Here is an 18332-nt window from a genome sequence, read left to right as displayed (position 1 = left end):
TATCTGAACCACATGAAAAATTGATTAATCATGAAAATAGCACAATTTGGCATGTTTCACTGCCTCAACTGTTGCATCACAAATTAAAACACACACAATTACCCAATATATGAATGACATTATTTAAAATACCCATTGCTTACTATATAATGTTTGCGAAAAAACACAGCGTATAATAAAACCAATTGAATGTAATTTCTTACACTTGATTAACTGTTAATTAATTAATAAATAATAATAATAATAATAATAATAATAATAATAATAATAATAATAATAAGTCTTCTAAGTGAATAAATAAAAAATAAAAAATAATATATATATATATATATATATATATATATATATATATATATATATATATATATATATAAAATGAAATATTTGCACATTTAACACTTTTTACATCAAAGTGGATTGGCAATACATGTAGGGTAAGTGCAAATGCATATATAAACTATTAGGCTAATCATTTATCTGTATGCGTTGCTAGTGTACATAAGCTAATTAATACAGACATAAATGGTCATTATAAATGTATTTGAAACTGCATTTATCAACAATATTGTGTAGGAATTGCATGGAACAGGGTCTAGGAGCAGGTTCTTTTCGACTGAAGAAAGAAAGACATGGACATCTTGGATGAAATTAGAGTAAATTATCAGGAATTATTATTATTATTATTTTTAAGTAAATTAATCCTTTAAACCCAAACTATACTTCGGCCATCCACATTCCGCGACGGTCCGCACACTGTCCGCATGATGTCATCAGGAGGGTCCGCAGGAAAGAACTAGTAGGCTAAATCGTGTGCACAATTTATTAATTTGTTTCCTCGATTTATAGACCATGAACATGATTTAGCAGATCGAGGGGACTAAATAGTAAATCATGCGCATGATTTAAAGTGAAATAAGTGAATGAATTTGTAATTTGTGCACACGATTTACTTTTTTTTTCTTGTACGTCATGTGTGGGGCTTCGTACGCACACCCAGTCCACGTGCAGACCATTTTTTGTGCGCAAACAGCACAGCACACTTGAAAACAAAGTCCACCTGATAGCGCACACTAGCCAAAAGCTCATGGCCAATGGCTTGCCCACTCAACTGTGAGGTACACACCGGTACACTGAAAATGAAGTATACATAGGCCTTTACTGTGTTCAAAATCATAGTATGTTAAAATGTATTCCAAGGATACCCGTATGGTCTACTTTTTCCAGTTAGGATCTGAAGTGCACACTCAAACGGCCAAAATATTGCCTGCAAACCATTACATTGGACAAGGATTTTATTAGAACTGCCAACATGAAAATAAAGTGTAAAAAACGACAAACATGGTGGATGTGTGAGTTCAACTAAAAAGAACAACCCGTGACAACAATTGCAAATCGCCTCTTTTATTTAGAAGAAGGGACTTTTTCCGCCATTTTGTATTTTCTCCCATTCATAAGTAATATGAGTGGACTAGCTGTGTCCCAAATTACGCACTACACTATGCACTTATACACTATGTACTTATAAATGCACTCAACCGTGTAGTGTATGAACTTTACTTGGTTATTTTGTCATTGAACATCGTAATCTGGTAGTGCCTCCCCCTCCACTGCGTAATTAAAGCTGCGACAGACAGCCGAGAGCATGAAGTGTCCAACACACTTTTTCTCACGGTATTTAAAGGGCACTTTTTCTTTTTTTGAATTTTCACTGTGAACACACTACTTACACTATTTATCCTTAAAAATCTTACAGAATAGTGCGCAAGTATGTGAATTGTGACACACCTACTGTCTTCGTATATCTAGTCTTTGGGTACTCTGAGTGGTTTTTAACACATTTGCTTTGCTGTTGCTAGGGAGTTTTTGGGTGGTTGCTAGGAAGTTACTTACTGGCTCAAATTTTGTATTTCTGAATGCTTAGCAAAGTAACAGCACACCTCTCCTCAAAAAGCTGCATTACAGGATGAGTTGCTAATGCTTATGGTTGGCTAGCCTATGGGTTTATTCAAAGAATGCACCACTAATTATTTTAATATGAATAATTCTTATTAATGCTGTTGGCTGCCTGCTACTGCAACACAGATGGACTAAAAGGGCTGTCTATCAAACACTGTTCATATTTAGACATTTTATTGAGAGCCTGAGCTATAGCACGTCGTCATGGAAACAACAGATAAAAAGGCTATCAATCGGAAAGCTAAATGAGCCGAGAATGGAAAAAAAATGGAAAAGAGAAGCGCAAAAAATGAATGAATCAATTAATGAATCAATAACATTTTAACAGAAGACAATCAAATATTTTGTCTTATTCAACCAAGACTTGTAATAAAGATCATTTTGGATAATTAAGTCTGTTTTTTTTCCACTGCAAAACCACCGGAAGGTTTCCGAGTGAGCGTAAAGACATTTCTCCTCATGAGGTCTGTCCATTGATCCATTATTAGAGCAGAGACCCATTCAAACTCAGGAAGGCTTGGAAGGAAACATGATGGATCACAGAAATGGGACATAAAAAAAAAAAAAAAAAACCTACACACACACTACAAGATAATCGGGCGATTTTGGGGGCGATTCTGCCCTTTCGACAATCCTAAGAAAAGCCCTGAATATCTTGATGGTTCTACAGATGATCTTATCAGATTGAATTATGGTGTGGTGAGGTGTGAGAGTGATTGAATCTGTTTAGAGGAAGCTTGGGGCCACACTAATCGCAAATCAGAAATCCTGTTCTGTGTGGAAAACCCCAAAGACAAACGCCCACACACTCTGATCGTCAAATGGAACGAAACGATACCCAATCAGAAAGCGAGCTGACAGGGACAAAACACGGCTTCATCCAAACCTTTTTCTGTCTTTCCCAGTGAATTTTCTTTTTAAAAAAAATACATTATCTATTATTAATTCTATTTAGCCTCCCATGATTGTTTACTCTAAACTAGTCACATTTCACCGCAAGATTTTCTCAAGCTGAGAGTTCAAATAAATAAGGCTGGGCAACAAAGTCAAGATACTCTTCTCTTATATTAAAATCCTCCGACATTTCTCTGTAAAAATTCTCGTTTTGGACTTCTAATTCGTGACTGTGTTTTGTTTTGCTCTATCCTCTGTGCTTCAGCGTTCATCATGCGTCATGCATCGGGTCACAGGTTATTCTTTTAGCGCAAGCCGGCTGTACGGACGTCTGCCGGAAGCTAGTTATTTTAGGCTATAAAGATTTGAATATGGATATTTTTTCTTACAAAAACCCACCTCTTTGCTTCAGAAGTCCTCAAATAACCACATGGAGTCAAATGGATTTAGCCAGCCAAACTCAGCCCCGCCCACAACATTTGAGCTTGGGCAGTTCGGTCTGGACTCAATCCATAGAGGAGTAATTATGCCCAAACAGAAACTGTTCGGACCAATCAAATCAAAAGTTCGGCGGGCTTTAGACGATGATATACATATATAGTACAGGCCAAAAGTTTGGACACATTACTATTTGAACTGTTTTTGAAAGAAGTTTCTTCTGCTCATCAAGCCTGCATTTATTTGATGCATAAATCAGTTTTTTTTTTTAATATTGTGATATATTATAGTAGTAGTGTATATTGTTGTTACAAAAGAGTTCTATTTTTTTTTTTTAATATTTGCTTCTTTTCTTATTTAAATTATTTTACTTTTATTCATCAAAGTATTATAAAAAAGTATCACAGGTTATGAAAAATATTAAGCAGCAGAACTGTTTCCAACTTTGAAAATGAATCCTCATATTAGAATAATTTCTGAAGGATCATGATCTGAATGAAACTGAAAATTCAGCTTTGCATCACAGAAATAAGTGATCATTTAAAGTATAATAAATTGAAAACCAATTATTTTAAATTGTAATAATATATCACAATATTATTTTCTGTATTTTTGATCAAATAAATGCAGGCTTGATGAGCAGAAGAAACTTCTTTCAAAAACATTACAAATAGTAATGTGTCCAAACTTTTGGCCTGCTGTATATATAAAGAAGGAAGTGTCATTTTCATGTGTTAAACTATAAAGATGTTGCCAAGTTTAGCTATGTAGTTGCTAAGAGCATTTGTTTTTTTGCAGGTTGCTGGGAAATGAGAAATGTGAATGAGAAGGTAGTGAAGAAAATGGAAAAATATGGAAGAGTAGAGAATTGTGCAAGATTAGATTAAATGCAAAGAGCTGAAATAAACAAGGTCTGGGTTGCTATACCTGACAGGCAGAAGTTTGTGATGAAAAGTCTCTGAGGACTAGAGAAACTGCTCTGATGAAACTGTGCTTGACACCAACAAATACTGGGAGAAACAGAACACAAATACATGTTAGTCTCTCGCACACTCACTGTCACACACGCACGCACGCACGCACACACACACACACACACACACACACACACATCGATTAGCAACACTGGCATATTAGCAGGAGAGAATCTGAATAAGTTTACTCACAGTGCTCAGGAGAATAAAAGCGTTCTGTGGTTGTTCATTATGCTAATAAAATTCACACACTGGAACATAAACAGAATCCAGAGGCCATGTATCACTGTGGCCCCTATTTACATTTTATGAATTATGCCTATTGCTCATCACCCCTCCTGTTGTAGAGGTTATTCAGAAAAAATGTTTTGTAATGTTTGAAGGAAATCATGATGTATGAGTATGAAAATACTATTTTCTGAAGAAAATTAGCACCATTTACATGACAAGTCCAACACTACTATAAATGAAGCAGAGGATAGATCTGATGGCTAATTTAAGTGTCCAAAACAACAGGTTAAATATAATTATTATACAGTAACTATGCGAGTATAATGAGAAAAGATTACTAATATTCCAAAATAATTCTGTTTTCTGGATATTTTCAGGGCAGCCAGCTTTTAGACATGCATTTGCAATGTATTCCCTTTCAAATCATGTTTCACATGCGCTTGACTGTTTTTATGAATGCAGTTTCAAGAATCAGATATAATAAATCAAATCAGTGCCGTTCATGGTATGATTTGTTACACTAGCAATAATGATTGTAATGTGTCAGGCTGCCACCTAGTGCTCAGCACCACATTTACAGCACATCAACCACAATTTTTCAGTAAAGACTTATTGTCATGAAATGGGAATTAAAAAAGGAATTTTCAAGAAATGTTTCGGGTCCATTCCTAACAAAAACATCTTATGCTAAGGTCCACTAAGGTTTTATTTCATAAAAGAAAATATTTAATATTGTGAAATATTTTTCTATATGAATATATTTTAAACTCTAATGTTATTACTGTGATGCAAAGATGAATTTTTAGCATCATTACTCCCATCTTCAGTGTCACATGATAAATCCCCATGAAATCAAAACAGAAGTTACTTTGGTTTTTAGTATTAATATGTTATCCTTACTGTCATCTATAAGCTATTCTGTTTCAAAACAATGACACAATTCACATTTATAATATATAAGCATTCAAAATGTACAGTCTCTCACTTTGTACAATAGGATCAGTGTTGGCACTTCAGATTTTTATCAGATTTTCTGCCCAATTAAATACTCTCTAGAATCTAAAGCGTCCCGCCCCATACATTATAAATAGACGCTGAAGCTGCAGCTGAAATCGGTCACTTGTTCACACATTTACTATTTTCTACATGGTGAATGGCACATGGTGCAGCACTATATAGGGGTTAGGGGACGATTCAGACAGTGTAAATATGCTTTCTATTGGGGTGAATGAAGTCTGGTTTCAATGTTAATGTAATGTGAACCGCCACAGCTCTGGTCCAGACACGATAGCACAGAGAGGATCATATGCGCGTGTGGCGCAGACCAGAAAACATATTGGACGAACCCATTTGAATTCAACACAGAATGATATATGGAGGAGATTATGATGAGAAACGGTTAAGCTGTGATATAAACAAACTGCTATTATTATTATTTTAATAAGGGGAAGAGCTGTTTGATGTCTCACCCTGACTTCATGTTTTAATGAAAATTACATCAACACATGAAATAATGGTGTGCATTTTAAGACACTTCAGTGGGCCTTTAGATAAATATAGAGCCATGATCACTGGCCACATTGTCTCACCATCCCTATACAGGACACATGAGGAGATCAAACAAAGAGTTATGACACACTTCAATCAGCCAATGAGGGCTCAAGAATCCAGTCCACTTTCTTAAGGGGCAGTTACACTGAATATAGGATGGATATGACAGGAAACACATTAGCTAACTCAGAATAGCATAGTACAATACTATAGACCGCCTTCGATTTTTCTGCAATTTACAACCAGAGAACACTAGCCTAGAAATCTAGACGCACCCTAGCGGCAGCAAATTTAATTTGCCCGCAAGTGTGGTCTAGCAACTCTCAATTCCTATCTGAGCTGTATTCCTCAGAATCTGGACGGCCCAATCACATCGTGTAGGCTATAGAGTCGTAGTATACCTGTGCAATAAGTCCATTTGGGAAATTTACTCTCTACTAAATATTCCACAGACAAATTTTAGTGGTATTATAACAAAGTGGAAACAATTAGGAAAAACAGCAACTCAGTCATGAAGTGGGCCACTTCAGGAGTGTAAGGCCGCCCAAATCGTCCCAATGGAGGCTAACGATCGGCGGGTGAAGGGCGCTGCGCGTTCGTCTTTTCAGCGGGGAAAAGGGGATTTTATTCCAATTCCTCGTTATCTGACTCCATTTAATGATAATTTAGAATTTGGGTTAGAATGCCAATTGGTTATTTGGTCATTCATTTTTAATAGTTTACGTACACATTTAATTATTCCGTTTAACCCTTTGTTGAAATTATACCCAACCTGAATAATTCCAGAGCAAGTCAGAATCCATCAAAGTGTAACAATTTATTTAACAGTCAGGTAAATGTATAAAGCCAATTACATAGTCAATTCAAAGGTAATCCATATATAACATCAAATAGTCTGAAGTGAAGAATGAAATGTATACCTGACTTCTGAAAATTACATAATGCTGGCTATCTTGAGAGACATCCAGCATTACGGGCTGACCGGTTTAAAGTGTCAAGCCTTGAGCTCTTTGCAACATTTCCTTAAATACCCAGAACCAGATACATACCCATCACAATAAGAATTTGCATTGATCAAGTTCTATAGACTTGATTAGAAGAGAGGCCAAATGGCTGAAAGCCACACCCACCATACACCAAGGAAAGATATCTTTAAACCCTTAAAACATTCATGATGTTCTAGTTTACTTCTGTGGAGTTGAGATATTTGTACCAGTCGCACTGAGACATTTCAAACGATATCAAACACATATAATACTGCATTGTGAGGATTGACATTGTAACAAAGAGATTTCTGGTGCATTTCAGGTGATCTCAAGTTTGTGGGAGCAGTAGTTTGGGGGAAGTTTCATGTGAAAGGAAAGGCATGTAAATTAGAGTCATTCATAGATGATTCACTCAGTGTGATGTCGTCTCGGACAGAGACTCTAACTGTATGAATAAGTTCAGATGCTAATTTCCTTTGTTTTCTCAGAGCGATTAGACATTTCGGCATCTACTAGCTTTTTCCAGCCTTACAGGAGTAAAATCACAGAGCGGGGTCAGCGCATGCTGAGGTTCACAGTGCGCAGAAGTCAACAACTTTGAGTCAATAGCTATCAGTGTTGGGAGTAACGCATTACAAAAGTAATACATTACAGGTAACATTACTTTTTGATGTAACGCAGTAGTGTAAGGCATTACTAATAAATTTTCAGTAATATTTTACTCGGTACATTTCCAGTAACGCTTGTGTGTATGTACGTGACCGACCTTCAACTCTGAAATGTAGTCATGATAATGAGTTTTTTTTAATGAGATTTTGGCATGGTAAAATAGGTATGACAATGTTGATATGGTTTGGTCTTGACGGAATAGATATGCTATGCTACAGTTGCAGGTTATTGCTGATTCACCATAGCAGATCTATACAGGTGGAGCTGGGGAAGGTGGAGGGTTTCTGAAAAGCGTGCTGCAACTGCTACAATGAATGCTAACCAGTATTTGAAGGTTGAGCAGAGAGTTCATTGGCTACTGATACATCAGGAACCAATCAGCTGCTCCCTATAGAGAATGATGGGATTGCAAGAAGACTGAGTAAAGGATCTGCACCACCTAAACTTTCATGTCAGAAAAAAGACAAAATAAAGCCTAATGCTAATTTTCAGTTTACTGACTGTAAAATGGTTGACAAAATACTTAAATTTTGTCACTTAAAAAACTAAAATTTTAACAAGATCTGTACAAAAAGACATCGACACAATGATGTGATATTGACACTGAATTGATCTGCAAAACTGTAACAATTAAACAGTGATTCAGTCGTCAATAAATGTTATATACGACCAAATTTAGATTACTTGTTGAAAAACCAGTATGCATTTTTTAAAGGTCGACTCGAATGATCACATCCGTTTCCCCAAATCCTGAGCATGTAGTTTCTTTTGTGTATGTGTGTGAGAGTGCGACAGTACACACACATTGATATTCAACTCACATTTTTCTACACACCCTCCCCCAGCTCTCTCTCTCTCTCAGCCTGTATGTGTGTAAATCTCTGATCATTGCAGGCCGGTCACAGGATGTGATCTGATTTACAATGGGTTCATTAACCTTGGGAAATGGTCTGGACTCTGCACCACAAACACGCTGTGTTCAGATGGACTTCATGGTGAGATTAACGGCACTCGCCCTCTGCAGCGCTGCCGTAACCACGGGCAACCGGCATCTGAGCATGACTGGATGCAGCCCTGGCAGGGAATAATCGATAGACTTAGTGGACACGTGCATAGAGACTGAGCTAATCACATTGAAGTACATGTAAATATTTCTGGAGCAGATGGCAATGCCATGAGAGTACACTATTTACACATTATTTTAAATGGCTTATGTGTTTTCATCTACAACAAGAATTATAAACTGGCATACACATTGTTGTTATTGTTGACTATAATTAAAGCTAATATATAGCTTTTATATATATATATATATATATATATATATATATATATATATATATATATATATATATATATATATATATATATATATATATATATATATATATATATATATATATATATATATATATATATATTACTCACCCTCATGTCGTTCCAAACCCGTAAGACTTTTGTTTCATCTTCAGAACACAAATGAAGATCATTTAGATTAAATCTGAGAGATTTCTGTCCCTGGATTGACAGCTATACAACTACCACATCAACGCTTCAAAAAGTTCATATGCACACTGTAAAACTAATCCATATGAATTGAGTCAAATATTTCTGAAGAGAAATTTCTATTGTTACAGATTGAATTTAGGCTTTTTTCACATTTAAACATTCATCAACTCACACGAAGAGAAGTTCAAGCATGTTTGCTTGATGTGCAAGAACCAGTGAGGCTTATCCTTGTGTTACGCAGCGCGTTTGAGCTTCAGCAAGAACCAGTGAGGTTCATTCCTGGGCCAAAGGGGAAGAAATATATAGTTGGGGTTGGGAGATTTAAAAAGGAGTCAATGCCATCAGGTAGTTTTATTTCAAAAGATCACTCTCACTACTGTTATATTACAGCTCTTTACACTAACTGCAGATTAAAAAAAAAATACTAACAGTCACTCTGATATGCTTACAGTATTCTGATCAAGCACCATCATCAGCCTCTGAAACACATTCAGAAAGTGCAACAGTGTTGATGCTTTTTATTAAAGTATCAGTGCTTCTTATTAAAATGTAGCTATTACAAAAAGTGCCATTTACAATTTTCACCATCTTTAGGCTGGAGTTATTGCACTGTTTGCCTGCCAAAATAAATCTTATTTATGCAAAAAAACAGTCACTGAGTTATTGCTTATACATTTTTGCCTGGCATCAGCTGAATGAAATTGCTTCTTTTTTTGTTGATAATAAACAAGGCTGCCAGGAAATCGCCAAGAGTCTCTTATTACTGTGTACTCATCCTTTCAGAATACATATTTTATGTCTGCATAAAAGTTGACTTATAAGCCTTTTTAAAAACATGATGCCCAAAATATGATATACTAATACTAAGCAATCTCACAATAAAATATATTAGTTTCCTTTCTATGGATTCTAGTTAAGAAAGATATTTTTGCACAAATTCCTCCATTTTAGCATCTGTGTTAGACTTGTATTAGACAGTTGGTATTAAAGAATGGGTAATACATTTCATTTATTAACATTAGTTAACTACATTAGTTAACATGAACTAACAATGAATAATCCTTCTACAGCATTCATTATTATTAGTTAGTTAATCTAAACATTTACTAATGAATACATTTTAAGACCAGAAGTTAGCATTTGTTTATGCACTGTGAATTATGATGAAAATTAACATTTGTAACTGACATTAACAAAGGGTAATAATGCTGTAAACATCACTGTTAGTTCATGTTAGTTAATGCATTGAATTATTGTTAATACATGAGTAAAGAGTTACCACAGAATGTTAATGAAACCGACTGGTATGTGAGTACCCTGATGTTTTCAGCATTTACTAATTTAATATCAAAACAATAATAAAGCTCATAAGTAGTGCATAATCTCCTATCCTTCAACCTTCAACTACTTAACTACTGACCACACAGCTCTCTAGATTTCACTGCATTACAGAGGGTTTTTTGTGTGCCATCCATTCCTTTTAGATTCATTGATAAGTATGTCAGCGATATTGTGCCATTCCGGCTATTAGAGTTTGCCAAGAGTATGTTAAAATCATTCATAAAAGGTTATGAATGAAAAGGGATCATTCATAAGAGGAATGTGGCTTTTGAATTAGATTTTTAGAAAATACGATTTTTCCATTATTAAAAGGACAAGAATTTAATTCATTTGATTGTGAAAGCAGCATCCCATGTTAGGCTTGATGAATAGACATAACCCTCAACAAGCAGTCCCATGACCTGGCACAGACGGAATAGTGTACGTGATGTGTTTTCTTATGAAGAACAATCACTTCCATTGGCTTCCTCTGGCTTCTCTATACTCAGTTTGTACAGGACCTTCTTGGAGACGAACCTGCAAAGAGGAAGAACAACAAAAATCAAAAGTCAAACTTGTAGATAGTTTACTTTGATTAACTTAATTTTTTACGATGTTGAATTTTTTTCTTGGCTCAGTTTGCTTTCACAAGGCAACATTTCAAAATGTACCAAAATGTGTTTATGCAAGTCACACGTGAGTAAAACATATCTTGTAAAGTAAACTTATCTTCTTATTGGTCAGCTTTCACCCGTTTACTGCGTCATCCATTAAAATAGATTGACGTTCGACACGTGACGCTCATCTGTAGCTGTCGCGACACACACAAGCACTTATACGAATGGAGCCATCCCGCTCTAACTGATTATTTATATATTTGTATCAGTATGGTGTAGGGTCTTCTTTTGCAGCCAATACAGCATCACTTTGTCTTGGGAATGACAGATATAAGTCCTTCACAGTGGTCAGAGGGATTTTTAGCCATTCCTTTTCCAGAACAGTGGCCAAGTCACTGTGATACTGGTGCAAAATGTTTTCTGACTTGCTCCTCCAAAATACCCCAAAGTGGCTCAAATATATTTAGAAGATAAGCAATGGAAATTAAGTTCAACTTAAATGTCATGTTCGACAAACCATTTTGTTGCTGTGTGTATTGGTGCATTATCATGCGGATACCCAGCACCCCCTTCAGGGTACAATGTTTGAAACATTAGGTGCACATGGTCCTCCAGAATGGTTTGGTAGTCCTTGGCAGTGACGCTCATCAAGCACAGTAGGGAATGCCATGATATTGCAGCCCAAACTACCACTGATCCACCATGTGCTTCACTCTGGGCAGCAGCGGTCTGGCTTTGAGCCTCTTTGGGCTTCTCCACACCGTAACTCCCACACTAGTGGGAAAGACAGTGAAGGTGGACTTGGCATTGGCATGAGTGACCACAGGTTTATAGCAGCACAACCATGAGTATTGACTCTGTGGAGTTCCTGACCAACAGTTGGGGAAAACAGTCGATGTGCGCATTTAATTCTGCAGTGAGCTGGGCAACCTACACCACTTTAATGGCCAGCGTTTAAGTTTCATTATCAAACCTTTATATGTGGTATCTGTATATGTATAATATTCAGGCATAACATTATGACAGGTGAAGTGAATAACACTGATTATCTCTTCATCACGGCACCTGTTAATGGGTCGAATATATTGTATTATATTAGGGAAAGTAAACATTTTATCCTCAAAGTTGATGTGTTAGAAGCAGAAAAAATGGGCAAGTGTAAGGATTTTAGCTAGTTTGACAAGGGCCAAATCTTGATGGCTAGACAACTGTGTCAGAGCATCTCCAAAACTGCAGCTCTTGTGGGCTGTTCCCAGTCTGCAGTGATCAGTAGCTATCAAAAGTGCTTCAAGGAAGAAACAGTGGTGAACCGGTGACAGGGTCATGGGCGGTCAAGGCTCAGTGATGCACGAGTGGAGCGAAGGCTGGCCCGTGTGGTCCGTTCAAACAGACGAGCTACTGCAGCTCAAATTGTTCAAGAAGTTAATGCTGGTTCTGATAGAAAGGTGTCAGAATAGACAGTGCATCACAGTTTTTTTTACATACGGTTCTGTTATTTCTGAAACAAACGCTCCAAGCGAGCAAGGTGTGAAAGCGCCCTAAGAGAGAATGACAGAAGAGGAATTAACTGATCTCAGTACAAACCTGGAGAAGGAGTTGTCGAAGATAAGGGTGTATTCTCCAGCATTCCTGACCTTCAACTGACCCTGAATTGTTTCCTTATGAGAGTTACATCTCGTCAGAGGGATCAGAACCTAAAAAAAGAAAAACCAGGTTTGAGGATACATTTATTATTATGCTAAGATTTCTAAAGCTGTCCAGATGCCATCACCACAGGAGATAAGTACTGTGGTCTCTTTCTGTCAACACTCACTGCAATGAGTGTTTGGCAGATATAGCCATGTTTGTACATGACACCTGTTCATTTGCTGTAAAATTGCTGAATTAAATTCTCCAGTTAAGACACCACATATGTTATTCACACAAGCGACGGTTTTCGGCATCGTATATGTATTGCAACTGCTTCGCAAACCACTGGGGAAATACTGTCAATGTCTGATGTCACTGTCTGTCTAGAGATGATTGTTAATCTGTTCTGCTGGAAAATAGTTTATAAAACTAGTTTAATAAAATGGCAAATGATGTGGAGTAATTTCATTAGCTCCTAAAAAATGTATCTAGCTCAAACTCCTTGACAAAATCTTACATTAGAGCACTGGAAATGTTAAAGTTACGGATTTTTTCACACATAACATTAGCATGGGAGTTTCCTGCTAAATCCAAATCCCCTCTGGCCCTCAATGTATCAGTCTGTGATCAGAATATCTCTTACATCTAATATAGTATAGTATACAATAATGTAAATACTGTTCAAATGTTGGGGTCAGTAAGATTTTATATTGTTTTGAAAGAAGTCTCTTATGCTCACCAAGGTTGCATTTTTTATTAAAACCACAGTAAAAACATTAATATTGTGAAATATTATTACAATTTAAAATAACCATTATATCTAAAAAAAAAAAATCTAATTTAAAATCTAATTTATTCCTGCGATTTAAAACTAGATTTTCAGCATCATTACTCCAGTCTTCAGTGTCACACAATCCTTCAGAAATCATTCTAATATGCTGCTGAAAAAACACAAAATATTTCTATAATTATCAATGTTGAAAACAGTTAATAATAATAATTCATTACACTTATATAGCGCTTTTTCTAGACACCCAAAGCGCTTTATATATAGAAGGGGGAATCTCCTCAACCACCACCAATGTGCATTATCCTCCTGGATGATGCGGCGGCAGCCATATTGCGCCACAACGCTCACCACACACCAGCTGATTGGTGGAGAGGAGACCGAGTGATTAGGCCAATCATTATATGGGGATTATTAGGAGGCCATGATAGACAGGGGCCAATGGGCAAATTTGGCCCCTACTCTTTATCGAAGGACATCCTGGGCTTTTTAACGACCAGAGAGTCAGGACCTTGGTTTAACGTCTCATCCGAAGGATGGTGCTCATTGACAGTATCGTGTCCCCATCACTTTACTGGGGCGTTAAGACCCACACAGACCACAGGGTGAGCACCCCTGTCGGCCTTACTAACACCTCTACCAGCAGCTACCTGGTTGTCCCAGTTGGCATCCAGGTACTGACCAGGCTCAGCCCTGCTTAGCTTCAGTGGGAAACCAGTCTTGGGCTACAGGGTGGTATGGCTGCTGCCATCACCTTGTTGTGCTGCTTCATATTTTTCATATTCTTATTTTTAACATTTTTACAAATTTGTATTACTGTTATTTCTGAGCAACTTAATATCCTTACTGAATAAAAGTTAATTTCTTAAAAAAAAAAAAAGTTGACCGATAGTGAACAATAGTGTAGTATGATATATTTCAAGTAGTTTGTTTGGATATTACTGAGTATATCATACTGTAATAGTACAGTTCTAAGGTGATGTCTAAAATAATGTACACTTGAAGACTGGAAAAATGTTGCCTGGTCTGATGAGTCTCGATTTCTGTTGAGACATTCAGATGGTGGAGTAAGAATTTGCTGTAAACAGAATGAGAACATGGATCCATCATGCCTTGTTACCACTGTGCAGGCTGGTAGTGGTGGTGTAATGGTGTGGGGGATGTTTTCTTGGCACACTTTAGGCCGCTTAGTGCCAATTGGGCATCGTTTAAATGCCACAGCATACCTGAGCATTGTTTCTGACCATGTCCATCCCTTTATGACCACCATGTACCCATCCTCTGATAGGCTACTTCCAGCAGGATAATGCACCATGTCACAAAGCTTGAATCATTTCAAATTTGTTTCTTGAACATGACAATGAGTTCACTGTACTAAAATGGCCCCCACAGTCACCAGATCTCAACCCAATATCATCTTTGGGATGTGGTGGAATGGGAGCTTCGTGCCCTGGATGTGCATCCCACAAATCTCCATCAACTGGAAGATGCTATCCTATCAATATGGGCCAACATTTCTAAAGAATGCTTTTATTCTGAAGACGAAAGAGGCCAAACATAGTATTAGTATGGTTTTTAGTATATATATATATATATATATATATATATATATATATATATATATATATATGTATATATATATATATATATGTATATATATATGTATATATATATATATATATATATATATATATATATATATATATATATATAAATATATATATTATAAAATACATTCATTGATATAAACATAGTTAAAACATCAACCATCTAAATTTCTAATTATAATATTGCAAATATATAACCAATGGAATCCATTTGGAGTCAAAGAGGATATAAATTGGCTGGACAGCAGCAATATGATTACATAAGCTGAAACATTGGCAGAGTTCATTTCCAAGCATTTTAATAGCAGGTTGGCACATGGACCTCTAAACTGAGAAATGCTGATAAATTTACAGCCAAGCCTGAAAGCAATAAAGCGCCGTATGCATATGTATGTTACCTTGGCCTCTTCTAGAGGGGTATTTGTGTTCTCTTTGTATACCACGCTGAAAGCGATGCTCTTGGGTTCGGAGGAGAAGACCCAGCTGATTGTAGGCCCCGGATCTGCAGCGGTTATGAGAATGACACTGTAACAGCTGGACTTGATAAAGAGTTCTTTGGACATATCGCCAAACTTATTTACGTCCTTTACACTGCACGGCACAGACATCCTGTGAAACACAACATCACTGATGTCAACAATTCTGGTCATGGGAATTATTAAACATTGCAATACTAGGTTTATTTTGACATGAATAAAACAAATATGCACATTTATCCATTAAATTCTCATTAACATTATCATCTAAAAGTTTTCCTTGAGTTATTATTGAAATTAGATCCTTATTACTGTAATAAAAAATGCATAATGATTATACATAAATTAAAATGCATAACCTATTTATTTATTAAAAATCAACATAAATTAAAGGCAGTACAATAAATACTACTATGATGTTTAAATACTTTAAAATGCACTGTAAATAATACATGGGGAAAAAAGTCCCCCACATTTCAGTAAACAAATTTGGGTAACACTTCGTTTAGGGTCCAATTCTCACTATTAACTAGTTGCTTATTAGCATGCATATTACTAGTATATTGGATGTTTATTCATTCTTAAAAAGTGCATAATAATCCCTTATTCTGTATGACTATATTCTACATACTTTAATCCTAAAAAATACCTAAAATTAGCAAATACCTTACTAACTATTAATAAGCAGTAATTAGGAGTTTATTGAGGCAAAAGTCCTAATTAATAGTTAGTTAATAGTGAGAAATGGAACCCAAATTTGACTTTTTCATTAAAAGATAAATAATGTGACCAACATTGATGGTCATGAAAAAAACAAACATTGCAATACTATATTTATTTTTTTGTCACAATAAGAGTAATAATAATAATTATTATTATTATTATTGTTATTATTATTATTATTTAGCAAAAATAATAAGGGCATTGGGATCCATCATGAGTGTTGTGTCTCACTCACGTCATCTCTCCAGATTTCAGCAGGCAGATCTCAGCATCCTGAACAGAGCCCAAAATCAGCTCGTCTGAATCTTCGGTGCTGGCAATGTCACTGCTGCTTCTGAAGATGTATATATAAATATATATTCAATTTAATTTAATTTAATTCACATTTATTTGTATAGCGCTTTTCACAAAACTTCACAGAAAGCTTCACAGAAAATGAATGCGTCTACATTACAATTTCAAGTGATTTGTCCACGTTATGCATTTCAGAAATGTCCAAATACAGAGCACACAGATTAGCTAACAAAGTATTATTAATCAATATAACAATTAAATTAAGGCACAGAAATAAGTGAAGTATACATGTTGTTAATGATTAAGGTATAGAGAAATGAGCATGTGTGCCTGATGAGCATATATGTACTTACATTTAATTTCCTGTCATACACTTATTATATCACAGAATAAAATGTGCACTGCACACTTCATCCAAGTGATACACAAAATTAAAACCAGCAAGTTTCAATATAAAGTAGTTTACTTAGCAGTACATTAAGATACACTGGCAGGCACCATGTGTTCATGTCAAATTTGCTCTGATAAATGAAAATAAATCCAATAATGAAACTGAGTTCAGCTCAGCAGGAGCAAATTTAATTTTGTTTGTTACTTCAGCACAAATTCAGAGTGTTGTGTTTAGTGCAGAGAATCTGGGCTAACAAGACAGGTGTGTGTGTGTGTGTGTGTGTGTGTGTGTGTCTCACAGCTGTCGTGTCTCTGGTGACAGTGCAGTGTAGTAAGAGTCGCTGTCATGGACACAGTTCACCTCCTGTTCTGTGATGATGTCATACGCTGCATCATCTGGCCGAGGGGACTTCAGTGCCCCTGTGAGGAAAACAGTCACATTACACACGTAATTAAATGGGACCGTAATTAAAAACACGTAATTAAAAAGTCTTGACTTTGTTTTCGGGTCTACTAGAATAGATTTTCATGCTTGATTGTAAAAATCACATTATGTTTCACATATTCTCCATTGTTGCAGCATCTCTCTCCCCAGTCTGTCAGAAACTATTTGCTTAGTTCCTGTCTCTATGACGCCCCTCCATCTGAAAAGCGGGCCAGCTGGACCAGTGTGTTGTGATTGGTCAAAAAAATGGGTTTCAGAAATGTCACACCCCTTACCACAACCTTACCAAAAACTCAACTAGGCATTATTTTGCATATGCTTTGGGCGGGAATTATTTAAATGAGGAATATTGTGACGTGCTGGTTCCCTGAAGAGAACTCAAAAATTTAATGGAGGAGTTTCAGGAATTCAGAAACTGTGCACTGATATAGAAAATAACTCTCTTTGCGGTGACTTTTTCATGCTAAAACAGCAACATTACACACTAAAGAAAACGGAAAACATAAAAAAAGAAAAGAAAAGTATAATAAGGTCCTTTTAAAGGAAGTGCATGTAAGATTGTGGCCAAATCTGTTACTGCAATCACTATGCCCTCTCCCCCTCCCTCTGACTCAAGGTTGCCAGATAGGCTGCAGGATCAGCAGGAACGTTTGTAGATCTGCAGCTGTGGTAACTAGAGCAGATCTGGCAACCCGGATGGCGAAACACTACTGACTTCGTGATTGGTAGGTAGATGGAGGGCAGAGCTTCAGGCCAAAACACAACATCAGTTGAGGGCTGCAACAACAACTTTTAAATGATAATATCCTGGCAGTATTTGAAATTATGGTGATTCT

General features: G+C 36.3%; 1 protein-coding gene across 2 annotated transcripts in view; it reads right to left on the bottom strand.

Annotated features, from left to right (window-relative positions):
* Positions 1-9544: 9544 nt before the first annotated feature.
* The window catches only part of fyco1b (FYVE and coiled-coil domain autophagy adaptor 1b), a 28555-nt gene continuing 19767 nt past the window's right edge, over positions 9545-18332 (bottom strand). For both annotated transcript variants that reach the window (XM_067452749.1, XM_067452750.1), the window contains 5 exons: positions 17351-17471; positions 16603-16701; positions 15567-15777; positions 12730-12839; positions 9545-11065 (listed from right to left, as the gene is read on the bottom strand). In XM_067452749.1, coding sequence (XP_067308850.1) covers positions 10987-11065; positions 12730-12839; positions 15567-15777; positions 16603-16701; positions 17351-17471 — 620 coding nt within the window. In that variant the 3' untranslated portion in view covers positions 9545-10986. The remainder of the gene's footprint in view (positions 11066-12729; positions 12840-15566; positions 15778-16602; positions 16702-17350; positions 17472-18332) is intronic.

This window comes from Pseudorasbora parva, chromosome 9, assembly GCF_024679245.1.
Source record: "Pseudorasbora parva isolate DD20220531a chromosome 9, ASM2467924v1, whole genome shotgun sequence".
Classification (NCBI taxonomy): Eukaryota; Metazoa; Chordata; class Actinopteri; order Cypriniformes; family Gobionidae; genus Pseudorasbora; species Pseudorasbora parva.
Note: the sequence above shows the minus strand (reverse complement) of the source record. Positions and strands in the feature narration are given on the sequence as shown.